Source organism: Mustela nivalis (assembly GCF_964662115.1).
Source record: "Mustela nivalis genome assembly, chromosome: 8".
Lineage (NCBI taxonomy): Eukaryota > Metazoa > Chordata > Mammalia > Carnivora > Mustelidae > Mustela > Mustela nivalis.
In genome coordinates this window covers 109,473,849-109,490,291 of record NC_139027.1, presented here as the reverse complement: position 1 = coordinate 109,490,291, position 16,443 = coordinate 109,473,849, and the positions used below count along the sequence as shown (strand labels likewise).

Below are 16,443 nucleotides of genomic sequence, written 5' to 3'. Positions count from 1 at the left end.
TGTCCCTTGCATTATTGTTATTGTTACTTGCATCACTTCCACTGTGGGAGCTTCCCTGTTTGTTTTTTGCCTTGTTTTGTTTTCCTTTTTTAGAAGCTGAGCATTCAAAATTATCATAGGAATAATAGGAAAAGCCGATTCTTCCTTACAATTACATTGCCATCTTAAGCTTTATCTAAGTTGTCAACAGCAAGATCTTTGTTCATTTGTTAGTTTTCCTTGGTATTTTTGTTAAAGTTTGTGGCTACTTCCTTGATAATGATTTTTGGGTTTTGTGGGGGTATTTTTGGTGATAAAATTAGATTGGGACAGGGTATGAAATGATTTCTCATTCTTTGAATTATGGTTGTTCCTTTAGGAGTCCTAGGGTCTTTGTTTTCTGTTTCTGCTCTCATAGTTAGCAAACATTTTTAAGATGAAAAAGGGAAGTATAGTAACTTTCTTGATAAAATTCGAAATCCAGAGATTAGAAACCTAAAGTTAATTTCTAGCCTCCATAATCTGGGGTAGTTACTTTGCCTTATGACACAGTCCAGCAAATCTAAAAGGAAGACAAATGTGAACTTCAGAATGCCTTGGATTTTCCCACAGAATAATCTAGAAGGTCACTGACTTTCTTTATTAGCATTTATCTCTGCTCTGTATTTAAATGACAGGACAATCATGTGATAATGTTTAATCTACTTCCATTCCCTCCCCAAATTAATTTTCTTAAAGATCTTAGGATCTTTCTGTCTCTATGAAAGACATTAATGCACACATATTTTTGGTGGGGTCATACTCTATCAAAGTCTCCTCTTTGTGAAAAGAATGACTGTTTTCAGGCCAGAGAAAGTAGACTCAAGAATGCAGAATAGAGGATGAGTTGTAATTTGTAAGATTTATAATATACTTAACTTCTCAGGATACTTATGTAAATTGTGTATTTCAGATATTTGGAAAATTGATCTTTTTGGATATTGTCCTGAACTTCTTAAAATCAGGCAAAATTCTGCTGAACTAGACTTCAGTTAGAAGCTCTGATAGCAAGACTTCTTTTTTCCCCCACAGATTTTAGTTATTTATTTGAGAGAGAGAGAAGAAATTGAGGGTTGGCAAGGGACAAGCAGGCTCTCCACTGAGCAGGGAGCCTGGCACAGGGCTTCTATCCTAGACTCTGGGATCATCACCTCTGAGCCAAAGGCAGATGCTTAACCAACTTAGCCATCCAGGTGCCCCTGATAGCAATACTTAACTATGCTCTAAACCCTGGGGCACTGAGCTTGTTGCTCTGTCTTGAAAGCAACTTTAGGCCTAGGGAAGTAGTTTTTTAAGATGCGTGCGTGCATGTGTGCATGCGTGCGTGTGTGTGTTTATGATGACTAGTAAAGCAAGTCTAGAAAAATCTCAGGATGTTACCAGATTTAAAATTGAATGAATACAGAGGTTAAAAATACCTTTTCCATTCAAATGAATATTAGAATATCTGTATTTTAAAAACAAAATTACACAGTGAAAAACTCATATTTATGACCTACACTTTAACAATACCTCTGATCTGTTGCCCATTTTTAAGAGGAAACACTTTTATCTTTTGTTTACAAGTTTATGTGTATTATAACTCTTTCAACTTAGGCTGCGTGATACATTCAACTTAAGTGTTATTTATGTATTGAAATATGTCCAGAGTGCTTTGACCTCTTTTTAAGAGAGCTTAAAAGGGTGTGGAAGATTGAGATTTGGGGACAGTAAGAATTTATTAGATAAACAGGTATAAATCTAAAAGATTTGAGATTTGGGGACAGTAAGAATTTATTAGATAAACAGGTATAAATCTAAAAGAAAAAAAAGTCTGTAGCCCCTTATTTAGAACCATCAACAGGCTCAAGTTAGCAAACTTTTTTTTTTTTTTTAAGATTTTATTTATTTATTTGACACAGAGAGAGTACAAGCAGAGGGAGTGACAGGGAGAGGGAGAAATGCAGACTCACTCTGTGCAGAGAGCATGACGTGGGGCTCAATCCTAGCATGCTAGGATCATGACCTGAGCTGCAGGCAGATGCTTAACCGACTGAGCCACCCAGGCGTCCCCAAGTCAGCATATTTCTGATGCAGACATGTGCCATGCACCAGGTGTCAAAGAAGATGGACCTTGTCCTCAAGACATGTATAGTCAGACAGAGGAGAGAGACTGAGGATGAGAGTTACTTGTAATTTACTGAGCTAAGCATGATAGCAGTGGCAGTGTGAGGTGCCCATGTGGCCCAGAGCAGAGTTATTCAGTCTAGAGATTTATAGAGGTCTCCACAGAGCAGGTGGTGTCTGAGTTGGGTTTCGGAAGATAGTTCCCTTGGGAGGGAGAGGACATTCTCTAGGACTGTCTGTATGGGTGATAGTGGGGAGAGTGGGAGCTTCATGTTCAAGGACATATGGTGGAGGTGGCTGTGTGGGGGTACTGAGGCCGTGGAGTTGCCTGAGTGGTGAGATGGAGGTGTGGGTGGAGGGCCTGAGAAGTTGGGAGATCCCAGTCAACAGTTCTGATTGGAGGACTCCTGCTCAGTTAGCTCCGGTGATGGCTTTGGGGATAGAGAAGTGCTCTGGTTGTGGGGACCTTCATGATAACTAGCTCTTTGGGGACTGGGACTTTTGGCATCTCCAAGTAATGATTTTTCCTTCTCCTGGAAGGCAGATGGGTCCATCTTTGACTTTCATCTGTTTGGTCCCAGATGATGGCTGTGTGCCTGAAGTAAGAGAAGAGAGCAGAAGTATGTGCTTTCCCCAGATTCCCTTGTAAATGGTCTCTCTGTATTTAGACTTCATGCTTCCCAGACTTTAAGAAAGAATAGTGAGAGACATACCCTCACCTCCCCAAAGGAGGTAAGAGTTATGATTGGTTATTGTGCAGTGCTTGTAAAGGCATAAATAATAGAAAGGATCAGGAAATTTCTTCCACCTCCACTCCCCATCACCTTGCCCGACCTGTAGACTTGGCTGGGAGACGGGGCATCTTGTTCTGGGTACCGCCTTTGCCTATTTTTCTATTGGATTGTTTAATTTTGGAATGTCGTCCTTTGCTGGTTCTATGTCTTATAAATTTCTTCTCCCAGCTTGTCAACCCCCCCTCATTTATTTATTGTGGATTTTGATGAATAGAAGTGTTAATTTTTATAAGCTTTTTATTTTGAAATAATTAGAGATTTATAGGAAGTTGGCAAAAAGGGGGGAATGTCCTGTGTACCCTTCACTCAGTTCCTCCCCAGTACTCATATCTTTCATGTTTGTAGAGCAACAATTAAAGCCAGAGAATTGACATTGGTACAATACACAGAGTTTATTACATTTAAGCAGTCTTACACGTATTTATTTAGTTTTGTGCCATTTTATCACATGTGTTTATGTAACCATCATCAACCACAGTCAGGGTACAGAACTCCACTACCATAGGCTCCTCCTACCACCTGTTTATGTAAAGCCACATACCCCTCCCCCATTCCTAATCCATGGCAACCTTTAATCTGTTATTCACTTCTATTATTTTGTTATTTCAAGAATGTTAATAAATGGAATCGTACATTAAATAACCTTTTAAGATTGGCTTTTTTTTTTTCTCCATGCAGCATAATTCCTTTGAGATCCATCCAACTTGTTACCTGTATCACCTGTTCATTCTTTTTTATTGCTGAGTAATATGCTATGGTATAGAGATACCGCCATCTGTTTAACCGTTCACCCCCTGAAGGACATCTGGGTTGTTTCCAGTTTGGGGCTATTATGAATAAAGTTTGCTGTGAACATTTGTATAAAGATTTTTATATGAGCCTAGTTCTCATTTCTCTCAGATAAACTCCCAGGAGTGAAGTTTTTGAGTCATATGGTAAGTGCATACTTAGTTTTATAATAAACCTGTCTCTCTTCCATTGTGGCTGTACCACTTTAATAGTCCCACAGGCAATGAGAAATACATTTTCCCCGCATCCTCATCAACATTTGGTGTTCCCCCTGTTTTCTATTTGCCATTCTGGTAGGTATGTAGTGATATCTCATTGAAGTTTTATTTGCATTTTTCTGATGGCTCACAGTGTTGAGCATCTTTTCATGTGCTTATTTATCATCTGTATATCCTCTTTGGTGAGATGTCTTTTCATATCTTTCACCCATTTTCTGACTGGATTGTATTTTTTTTTTTTTAATTGGTGAGTTTTGAGAGTTCTTATATGTTCTAGTTCTAAGACTTTTGTTGGATATGTAAATTGCGGATTATTTTCATCCAGTCTGTTGGGAAGTTTTAATTTTAATATGGTCAGATCTACCATTCTTTTTTTTTTAACCGTTTGCATTTTTTGTATCCAGTTGAAAAACTCCTCCTTTACCCTAAGTTCTTGAAAACATTTTCTAAGAGGTTCTGTTTTTGTTTTTGTTTTTTTTACATTTTAGTTTTTAGTCCATCTGTAATCGATTTTTGTGTGTTGTGTGAAATAGTACTTCAGTTTCATCTTTTTCCAAATGGATAAACAGTTGTTCAGCCACAATTTATTGAATGAATAATCTCTTCATTTCCCACTGTGATCGGCAGTGCTGCTTCTGTCATCCATGCCCATAAGCATGGAGGTTTGTTTTCTAGTCTGTGTGGTCTGTCCCTTTAGACTGTTTACGCCTTTGCCAGTATATTATTTTATTTACTGTAGTTTTGCTCTGTCTGGTAAATATCCTTTGTTTTTTTTTTCTTTTCTCCTTTACAAGTATTTTAGGCCTCTTTGCTCTCAGATTCCCTGTTCAGGATTGTGCTTAAAATTGCATTAAGTTAGAAGAGCAACTTGAGGAGGTCTTCCACATTTCTTATTAAATTTATTTCTAGGGACACCTGGGTGACTCGGTTAAGTGTCTGCCTTCATTCAGTTCAGGTCATGATCCCAGGGTCCTGGAATCGAATTCCAAATCAGGTCCCTTGCCTAGCAGGAGGCCTCCTTTCTCCCTCTGCCTGTTGCTTCCCCTGCTTATGCACTCTCTCTCTCTCACAAATAAATAAGTTAAATTAAAAAAAGGTAAATTTACTCTAAGATATTTTATATTTGTCAATGCTAGTTTAAAAGATATTTTTAAATTGACATTTTCTGCCTTTTTTGGAGAAATTGCTTTTAATGGTTTGTCATGAAGAGCATGTTTGTTACATATTTTGCAGACAGTTTTTTATGATTAAGAAATTTTTTTTTAAGTTTGCTTGTTTATTTATTTATTTATAATATTGTAATCTCTACACCCGTGTGGGGCTTGAACTCATGACCCTGAGATCAAGAGTTGCATGTTCTTCTAACTAAACCAGCCAGGTGCCCCTATGATTAAGAAATTTCTTTTCTCAGATTTCTAATGTTCTTTTTTTTTTTTTTTTCCCTACCTCTATTAAAATGATCATGTGGGTTTTTTTCCTACTTTAATTTTTTAGTATGGTGATTTTTCTAGTGTTAAACCAACCTTGCACTCTTCTGATAAACCTTACTTGGTTCTCATCTATTGTTTAAATGTTGTTAGATTCAGATTGCTTCTTTTTGTTTAGGTTTCTTGCCTCTATGGTCATGTGTAGAATTGGCTGTGATTTTCTTTTCCTGTACTGCCCTCATCTGGTTTTGCTCTCAGGACTTCATATAATGAGTTGTTGAGGGGGGCGGGCCGAGTTCCCTCTTCTCTTTTCTGTAGGGATTTGTAAAGTGGTATTATTTGTTCTTTGAACTGTTGTTGGATTTTGGATCACAACGATTTAGCAATAGATAGACTTGAGAATCCATCTGTGTAACATCCTTGTCCTGCAGAGGCAGAAAGAATTAAATGCTGAGGCTCAAATCCAAAGGGCACAGTTCCATGACTCAGCCATTTCATCATTTCAGAAACCCTAAAGTTAAGGTAACAGCCATTTTATTACCTTCACACTGAAGTCCATGCAAATCCATGTAAGAGAGGCTAGGAAAATACCCATTAACCCAGGAAACTTGGTCCATTAGGTTTCTAGACTTATCTAGTGAAGTTGTAGAACCTAGCGGGGAGAGAGGGAGCCTTGGAAGACAGGCACTCTGACAGCTTAAGGAAAGCCTAGGAAAGCGGGCAGAACCCTCACTGGCTCCACCATTGAGTAGCAGCTCAGAGGGCCTTTAATCTGTGTATTGCCCAGTGTGCTGATAGGGAATCACTTTCTTCTGAGTATCAAAGAAATATTCACCATGGGGTATTTTTTTATGAAAGTTGTAAAGATTCAGTATACTTTTTGGAAAATTTCCCTAAAAACAGCAAAAATAAAATGGTCGGGTGTGTTAAATGACCCAGCTCCTATATCTGGAATATTTTTCTTTATCCAGCAGACATTTCTTGAGCACCCTCTAGTGTCAAGCAGTGCTCTGAGGGCTATTCACCTTTGAGAACCAGTTCCTACCAGGATGAATAAGAGGGCTTTTACTGTATTTGGGAGTTAGCAGACCATTTCAGTTCACCATTTAGCTCATTTCTAGTTCCTAATGATGTAACGAAGCAAAGGTAATATGTCTTCCTTTTCTAAAATGACCAGCGGATTTGCAGGCTCAAGGTCTATACAGTTGACTGTCCAGATATGTTTTTGGGCTTTATGTTGGTGGACTTTTTTTTGTTGTTGTTTATGAAGATATGTGCCATGTCACCTAGCACAATGGTATATTAAAGTCATTCAGACCACGTTTCCTCAAGTGTAGACTTCCTTCCTCTTTCATTAGCAGGAGAAAACCACCACTCATGTAGCTCTATTTAAAATCTTACTCTGTTGGGGGCGCCCCCCCCCCCCCCCCCCCCCGCATTGGGCTCTCTGCTCAGCGGGGGGCCTGCTTCCTCCTCTCTCTCTGCCTGCCTCTCTGCCTACTTGTGATCTCTGTCTGTCAAATAAATAAATAAAATCTTAAAAAAAAATCTTACTCTCTTGGAATCTTGTGGCTTCGTGGTGGGAATCAAGGGGGCAGGGGTTGTTGAGGGAGGGAGGGTACACATACTTTGACAGTCCAGTTAACAATCGACCTTGGCAGTTCTGCAGTGGACAGATGGTCTTAGTTTGCTCTCAGCTGAGTTGACAAGATACTTTTCTTGCCCTTGACTCTCAGCTGTGAGACCCTGGCCTGATCTGACAAGTATACTCTCTAGGGGAATAGATGGCAGGACTGAGAGTAGATAGTTTGTGAGGTCTCTCTTAGTCCTAAAGTTGTGACTTTTTGAACCTCCAAACATTGTGGAAACAAATAAAAAAAATTATATACATTGAGAGGCAGAATGCCACATGGTGTTAAACGATGGATTAAAAATAAGCAAAATGTAAAAATATCAAATAGGTGAAGGGAATTAAGAGAAAATACATAAGCAAAATGTACAATATAGTTCCCTTTCCCCATGTGGCCTATTTTTACATTAGTGGGCCATATTATATAAAAACATATACTATTTGGTCCTAGATTCCTACAGATCATATCTTTGAGATTGGGCTTTGATGCTACTTTTTGAAGAATCCAGTCCTTTAAAAAATGCAACTACTCTTGCTTTACTGATAAAAGTAAAAAGAAAAAAAAATGAGTGCTTTAAGAATGAATATTGGAACCTTATTGTGAGTTGAAAAATGTAACCTTCACTGTAATATGGCCCATAATCTAATGGCAGATATGGTTTGAAAGCCTTGCTGCAGCCTCCCCTGTGGTCCACCTGTCCTTCAGGAAGGGAAGGACATGTGGGAAAATGAGTGTGTAATTAAAAAATAATTTGATCACATGCTTCAGCTTGGTTGGGTACTTGCTGACAAAACTCTGTCCCCCTTATCTCTGTCAGTTGGAGCAATTAAGCACCCTCCAATGAGGGATCCCCTAAATTCTTGGCAAAAGTGATTCAAACCTAATTTAGTATATTTAAGGGGATCAGTTTTGTGTTTATCAGCTCTCAGATAGCATAAACATCTACCTCAAGTTTTCAGGGCAGCTTTTATAAGTGTTGTTTTCAAACACATGTTCCTTATTCTCTAGGAACTTATTTTTTCCATTTACACCTATTTCTAAATGGGGTTACTTGGTGAATGTCCTTCAGAATTTTTCTAAATCATATGCACTGCATCATTCAGAGAATAGAAATGACTAATTGGAGTGATTTGGGGTTTGAATAAAGATGTTTTTGTCCATTAAAAAAAAAAGAATCAGCGGTGCCTGGGTGGCTCAGTTGGTTAAGTGTCTGACTTTGGCTTGGGTCATGATCAAGCTCTGGGATGATCTGGGGTTGTGGGGCTTCGCACTCAGCAGGGAGTCTGCTTCTCCCTGTGCCCCTTCCTCCCACTTGTGCTTTCTCTGTCTCTTTCTCTCTCAATTAACTAAATAAAATCTTAAAAAAAAAAAAAAAGTAGAATCAAAGGTTATCACATTTTGAAAAAAAAAAAATCATCCGATTTTAAATCATTATCATTGCCTAAGTAGTTAATACTTATCAAGGGCCTGGTGTTTACAAAGGTTGTGTAGGGGGTTTTCATATATCATTTTATTTAATCCTTTTGATAATTTTGAATTAGGTATTACTATTGTTGTTTTTTAAATTAGTAATCTGGGACACAGAAATAAGTGCTTTTCTTGTAATGAAACTAAGCACGCTCCAACTGTACTGTCTGTTGTGGTAGCCACTGACCATGGGTGTCAAACACTTGACATGTGGCCAATCCAAATTAAGATGTGCTGGAAATAGAAAATATAGATCCGATATATTTGCTTTCAAAGACTAAGGTAAAACACTAAGAATGTAAATATTTTTATAGTGATTACATGCTGAAATGGTAATGCAGTGGATTTATTAGGTTAAATAAAAATATTTATTATTGAAATTATTTTATTAAATAAAATTAAATATTAAAATTGTTAAAATTAATTTCCTCCATTTCTGTTTACATTTTTGTTAACTGCAACTGCTAGAAAATTGAAAAGTACATCTGCAGCTTGCATTCTGTTTTTCTTTTGTACAGTGGTGCTCTAACATCTGTGCACACAGTTGAAATGGGCAAAAAGTTCATGTACAAGGCTTGTGACTTGTGGCATCCTTTTCACCTCATTCTTTCCTCCAGAGCAGCTGTCTTCATCTTGCTCTTCATGTTGGTGCCAAGTTTAGCACTTAACTATTGGGTCCATATCACTAAATTGCTTGCTGCGTTTCTGCTTTATTATTACTATTGCTGTGGCAGTTGTTACTGTTTTATATTGATTGTAGGCTTTGCTTCTGAAACATCCCCTTAGCATTCAAGGGAGCTCTTGCTCAGTTTAACCCCATACCCTTGCCATGCAGGTTGCACAGACACACATATTCTCCATCCTCGTAATATTGCTGTAAACATGACATTGCTTAGATCAAAATTTAGGGTTTGTTGTCATGACTACACATGCTTGCTGTGATTGAGCTATGTATGAAGTACTCTTTATTTTCTGCACAATTTCTGTTTATCCTGGGATCAGTAATTGCCTTGTTATTATTTGGTTGCCTAGCTTTCCGTGTTCCTGTTCTAATTCAATCTCAGATTCTCTACCAGTTGTCTAAAGTCAACTTTGCGTGCTTGCAGATACTTTTGGAGACGCATCTCTTGGAGACTCGGATACTGCTGTAGACCCCACTCATGGTTCTCTCCTGGTCTGGCCCATGATCTCATGCAGGGAGGGATCTGCTTTCACCAGATCCTAGGATTTCCTCTGCCTTTGCCGATCTTGGCCTTCCTGTTTCCTTTATCATCCTCTTTCTTGGTTAATTTCCTCATTTTGGTGAAGTACATCTTTAGTTAAGCTTCCTGAGAAAGGATGCATGGGATTTAAATTTTTTAAGACCTTGCATGTCTAAAATGTCCCCTCCCCTTCATGTTTAAATGTAAGTGGAGGTTGGAAACAATTTTCTTTAGAATTTTGAAGATACTTCTCTATTGTCTTTTAGTCTCCGGAATTGCTTTGAGCCATTTGGAGCCAAACATTGACTCACCACCCCTTCTATCTACCTCCCACCCTCTTTTTAAAATTTTTTGTTTTTTTAAATCTCCAATGCCTGATGTTTTACTGTGTTATATGCCCTAATATGAGATGTTTCCATCCTAACTTTTGTGTATGAGCCCTTCTATGCTGGTCCTTTAATTTTTTAATTTATTCTCTCTTATTTTTCATCTTTTTTATTTTCGCTGAAGTTTCTGAATGACTTAACTGAACTCCAGAACTTGTTTTTTATTTCAGCTATCATTTTAATTTGTTGTTTTCTGAAAATTTCTTATTTTTTGTAATAGTGTTTATTGCTTTATGGTTGCAATATCTCCTATCTCCCTGATAACAATGGTAGTTTCTTAAAAAATGGTTTCCTTCTCCCTGCACAGTTTTGGTTTGGGCCAAGTAGTTTCTTTGCTGTTCGTTTTATAGAGTTGCTGTTTGATAGAGTCTTTCCTTAGATGGCAGGTGATTCCTGGTTGTTCACTTGTATTTGAGAGTTGGGTATTAAAAAGATGGAAGACAGTTCTCCATGCAGATGTGAGGCTTGTGGGTGTTTGCTTCCCTTTAGAGCCATCCATTGAGGCTGTTTCTTGGGGAATCTCTGTGTCAGAGATCCTACCTTTTGGGTTAGTCCAATCCCTGAATAGCTTTAGTCTCCTATTTGGAGAGGCTAAGCAGGAGAGAGGGGTGTATTAGACAAGGTTTTCCAGAGACCCAGAACCAATGGAAGGTATATATAATTATAACAGGAATTGGCTCATGAAATTACAGAGATTGAGAAGTCCCATAATCCACTGTCTGCCCGCTGGGGAACATGGAAAGCCCGTGTGTAATTCATTCTCAGTCCAAAGACCCCCTTAGGTCTGAGGGCAGGAGAGGGCAGGAGAATATGGGTGTCCCAATTCAAACAAAGACTTTGAATTCACCCTTCCTGTACCTTTTGTTCCATTTGGGCCCTGAGTGGATTGCATTGTAACCACCTGCACTGGGAGGGCCATTGGCTTTACTGAAATGCAGCAATTCAAATGCTGATTTCTTAACCCTCACAGAAATACCCAGAAGAAATGTTTTATTAGTTTTCTGGGCATCCCCTTAGCTCTGATAAGTCAACCCATAATATTAACCATCATAAGGGACATGTGGGATGGGGAAGATATCAATTTGTAAATGTTCCCTTAATTTTCTCTTATTACAGTAGGGTTTGCCATACTTTATACTGTGCCCAGTGTTTTCCAGAACAGATTCTCTGTCTTAATCTCTCCAAAAAATAATTCCCCACATTTCTGCAAGGGTGAGAGAGAGCAGTTGGTCTGGCTGAGCATATTAAAAGGGAGTAGACTCTTGAATGATACAGGTTTGGATTGTGTGGGTCTACTTATACATGGATTTTTTTTCAATAAATACAGTACCGTACTGGGCGCCTGCGTGGCTCAGTTAAGCATCTGCCTTCAGCTCAGGTCATGATCCCAGGATCCTGGGATCAAGCCTTGCATTAGGCTCCTTGCTCAGCGGGAAGCCTGCTTTTCCCTCTTGCTCTGCCTGCTAGCTCCCCTTACCTGTGCTCTCTCTCTCTCTCTCAAATAAATAAAATCTTTAAAAAAAAAAAACCCACAATATGGTACTATAAATGTATTAACTCTTATGATTTTTTGGTGGCAAAGGCAGAGGGAGAGTGAGAATCTTAGGCAGGCTCCATGTCCAGCGTGGAGCCCAAGGCAGGGCTTAGTCTCACAACCCTGATGTCATGACCTGAGCCACAGCCAAGAGTCTGACACTTAACCAACTGAGCCAACCAGGTGCCCCAGTGGTCTACTCCCTTTAAATATCTGATAGAATTTATCTGAGCCTGTGCTTTCCTTTGTTGGTGGGTTTTCAGTTGCTAATTCAATATTTATCTATATATTTCAATAATGTATATATATAAAAAGTAGGCTCCACTCCCATGCAACCCAGTGTGGGGCTTGAACCCATGACCCAGAGATCAAGACCTGAGCTGAGATCAAGAGTCAGATGCTTTGTTGACTGAGCCATCCAGAGCCCCCGATAACAATATATTTTTAAGACTAGTTTTAAGTAAGTCTACATCTTGCAACTACTTACTGTTACTTGGCTATTCAGCCAAACTTTCTCCTATCTATTACCCAAATAGAGGTTTTGATATACCTACTTATAAACTTTTTTCTTCTATTAAAGGTCTGTAATTACTCTGGAATCAATAAGCCATGGAGTCAAAGAAATTTGCCATTAAAGTAAGTAGTGCTTAATAGTCTTTAAAATGGTTAATCATCTTCTAATATAATTGAGTTCTGTGTTCACTGACAGTTGAAGCTCTGAACTTGCTTTCTACTCTTTAAATTAATATCTTTACTGAAAAGTTAAAGTAGGTTATTGAAGATTTGTATATTAAGAGTTGGGGGGGAAATAGTTCATATGGTTATGGGGGTTTCTTGCCTCAAGTCTTCTGTAAAATGCCTTTGGGTCATAGCTTGGTCCTTAATGTTAAAAACTGTCATTCTCATATGTATGTCTGGGACATGATTTTGGATGATGACAAAGCAGATAGAAATGAAGTAGGCAGTGAATGCTGCAGGTGGGTGAATGCCAGGAGAGAGGTCTCTTGCCTCGCTGCCCTCTTTTATTTTCTTTTTGTAAGCATCTCTCCTCTGTCCCTTGGTGGCTGGGGCTGAGACCTTCTCCATTGTGGGGAGATGGGAGAACTATGTGTGAAGGGTATGGGAAAGGAGAGGGGAAGAATTGATAAATAGTGACTATGAGGTGCCTAAGATGCCTTCACCTACGCTGGCTGCTGAGGACACTTTTTCTGTGCTAGTGTTATATTAAGTACATTTACAACATCGAAATAGACATATTACCATAGTTAACCAGATCAGATACTACTTAGTATTGTAGTTATGTCTTAGTTTTACTGAGTCCTGGCTTATTAGACGTACACCGTATTAATAAATTTCATTGCTTATCCATGTGTTCTGTAGTATTTCTTTTTAGGAGAGGTTATAAGTGGTGAAATTTCATCATTTCTTTCTAAAAAAATATATTTTTGTCTTAAATCTGGAAGGTTGGTTATAGAAATCTAGGTTGAGCATTATTTTTCCTTGGCATTTGGAAGATGCTTTTCCATTGTTTTCTGGAATCTCTTACAGCAACTGAGAAACTTTGTAGTTACCGACTGATGTTTAAAACCACCTTTAAAATTTAGTAGCTTAGGGGTGCCTGGGTGGCTCAGTGGGTTAAGCCGCTGCCTTCAGCTCAGGTCAGGATCTCAGGGTCCTGGGATCGAGTCCCGCATCGGGCTCCCTGCTCAGCAGGGAGCCTGCTTCCCTTCCTCTCTCTCTGCCTGCCTCTCTGTCTACTTGTGATTTCTCTCTGTCAAATAAATAAATAAAATCTTTAAAAAAAAAAATTTAGTAGCTTAAAACATAAGCCATTTTATTCTCTCTTGTGATTGTGTAGGTTGCCTGGGATCATTTGGGTCATTTCTGTCTTTGATGATGGTCGGGGCTGCAATTATCTGGGAGCCCAGTTTAGTGGAAATGTCAAAGATGACATGCTTGCATGGCTGTCACTTTACACTGGCCGTGGCTGGGGACCTTACCAGGGGCTGTTACTGTTGCCTGTCAGTTCTCATGCACATGGCTGATTTGTCTGGCTTGGGCTTCTCCTAGCATGGTGGCTGAGTTTGAGCGATGGTGTCCCCGGACAAGAGTTGCTACAGGAAAGAAGATAACTTGCCAGTTCTTTGAAGGCTTGGGCTCAGAAGTCTCACTTGGCACTCATACTACATTCTGTTGGTTAGAGCACTCAAAGGTCCCAGCCCAGGGGAAGCTGCAGCTTTTGATGTAAGAAGCAGCCATGTGCCCACAGGGAAGCAAAGATTGTGAGGGCACATCTGTGGAGACTAGTAACCACAGAAGTTTCTCTCCTGCCTCACTGTGATTTCTTTCTTGGTTATCTTGGTTATCGGCTTTTTTCCTTCTAGCTGCTCTTAAAATTTTGTTTTTGGCTTTGATGTTTTACAATTTGATTATGAAGCCTCAAGCCATAGACTTTATTTATCTGGCTTGGGATGCATGTGCATCTTTATTTGAAAGATACAAGTCTTTTTTTTTTATCAGTTTTGGAAAATCTCAACCATGGTCTCTTCAGGTACCGTGCTTTATCGTCTCTGTTCTCTTCTTTTGGAACTCTTATACTGAGTTTTCTGGGTAGTTTCATGTAGTAGTTTCTTCTGTGCTGTGAGGGTGATATATTAGCCTGACCGAGACCGAGCCCCGACAGGCTGTGTGCAAAGCTCTGCCAAAACTGGCAGTGGCCCAGTAGGCCAGACAGTTCTGATCAACCACAGATTTTGGACCTGAGGTGCCTCATGATGCTGGAGAGGAGTCTCTTGATTTCAAAGCCATACACACTGATGGGGCAGATTTGGCTACCGTATTGCCCCATCTCACAGCTGGCCACACCAGCAAGGCCTGGAACTTAGCTCCTAGATCACACCAGACAGGGGAGTTCCTCCAGTCCTGAGTATCAGATTAGCAGTTAGGGAGATAGACAGTGTTCTGGCACATTATATGGAAGCTTGTATGCATCACAAGCTGTGTGATGCCTCTGATCACACAGGCAGTGGGCCAGTGCTTCCCGAAACATGCACCTTAAAAAGCCCCACAACCCAAACACTGAGACCCCATTCTGAATGTGTGACATCCTTCTTGCTAGATTATCTGTGCTGGCCTAGGGTGTCATGGGCAGCGGGGGATCTGCATACCTGCTACCGATGCCAACATCATGTGCCCTCTCTGACGAATGCTCAAGTAGGCTTGCATGAGTGCTGCTTGGCCATTTGCCTTTTCTTGTTTCATCCTGTGTCTCTGTTTTGCATTCAGAGTGCTGTTTATTACACATCTTCCAGTTCATTAATATCTTCTCATCTGGATTTAATTTGCTGTTTAATCTGTATTTAATCAACTCTTCAACGTGTTTATTTTTCGTGACTATGTTTTTCAGCTGAGAATTTGTGTTTTTTTTTTAAATTCAAATTCTACCAGTCCTTTTTTTTTATATGCTTATCCTATTTTAAAAATATATTTCCACATCCTTTTATCTTCTTTATAATTTTAAACTAATTTGTTTCAGGGTACCTGGGTGGCTTCGTCATTAAGCATCTGCCTTCAGCTCAGGTCATGATCCCAGGGTCCTAGGATCAAGCCCCGCATCAGGTTCCTTGCTCAGCAGGAAGCCTGCTTCTCCCTCTCCCACTCCCCCTGCCTGTGTGCCCTTTCTTGCTGTCTCTCTCTATCACATAAATAAATAAAATCTTAATAATAGTAATAAAATAATTTGTTTCATAGTCTCTTGTAGACTGTTCTGTTATTTCTATTATTATATACTAAGTGTGGAATAAATTGGTGATTGAAATTGCTGGATTATTCATATGTGTAATTTTTAATTGTGTGCTCATTTTCAGTCACATCTTACACGTGCATTGTGTGCACATTCACGTGTGTGCATGTGTATGCACGCGCGCACACACACACACACACACACATTCTAGTGCAGTTGAGCAGTTTCAAGTTTATTTCTGCTGGAGCCACTGGCATTTCAGTGGTTTTGGACCAGGCTTCACATTAATTTCATGGCTTGGGATTCCACCACCTTGTGGGTAGTACAACTTTGCAACCTACGAAAGAGTCTGGTATAAGGTTGGTGTTTTTAGTGTTTTCTAGGATTTTCCTTGCTGTTTTCCCTTCCCTTCCCTCCTGCTAAAGCCCTGGATGGATGGCATGCTTCCACATCGCTTTCCTTGGATGGCAAGCAGTGATGTTTTCTCTTCTAGTTGCCATTTTCATGAAGGTCACAGTTTATCAAGAGAATGAAGGAAAAAGTTCTATGGAATAGTTCCTACTCCAAGAAATTATGGACAGACTTACCTGTATGAAATATCATAGAGTATTACAGAGATACCTATAAATCCAGTGCTTATGTGTGAAGCATTGTACAAGGAACAGAGGCTGAAGTTTCTTACAGCTCTGGGCTTAACTGGGATGAGTTCCTTCTGACCTCTCCTTTCTCTTCTGCCCCTTTTGGGCATTAGGATCCTAGCTCTCTGCTGTCCTTGCTCCCACATATGCTGACTGCCAGGCTCATACCTTCCAACAGGGTGATTTTTTTTGTCTCCCTTTTCCCCACTTTATTGAGATATAATTGACATATAATATTGTGTAAGGTCAGGGTACACAATGCGGTGATTTGATAAACCTATGTGGAGAAATGTTTACCAGAGTAAGGTTAATACATCCTTTACTTCATGTAATTACCATTTTGTTATTTCTATGGTGCACACATTAAAGCTTGACTCTTGTAGCACCTTCCTAGGATACAGTACAGTATTGTTAACTGTAATCGCCATGCTATATGTTAGGTCCCCAGAACTTACTCATCTTATAACTGGAAGTTTATACCCTTTGACTGA

At 39.4% G+C, this 16,443-nt stretch overlaps 1 protein-coding gene across 1 annotated transcript in view; it reads left to right on the top strand.

The window, feature by feature from the left end:
• Nucleotides 1–16,443, top strand: part of SLX4IP (SLX4 interacting protein) — a 185,797-nt gene that overhangs the window by 7,837 nt on the left and 161,517 nt on the right. Inside the window, 2 exon segments of the mRNA XM_082744411.1 lie at nt 3,597–3,853; nt 12,153–12,208. Of these exon segments, the coding sequence (XP_082600537.1) occupies nt 12,182–12,208 (27 nt within the window). The 5' untranslated portion in view covers nt 3,597–3,853; nt 12,153–12,181.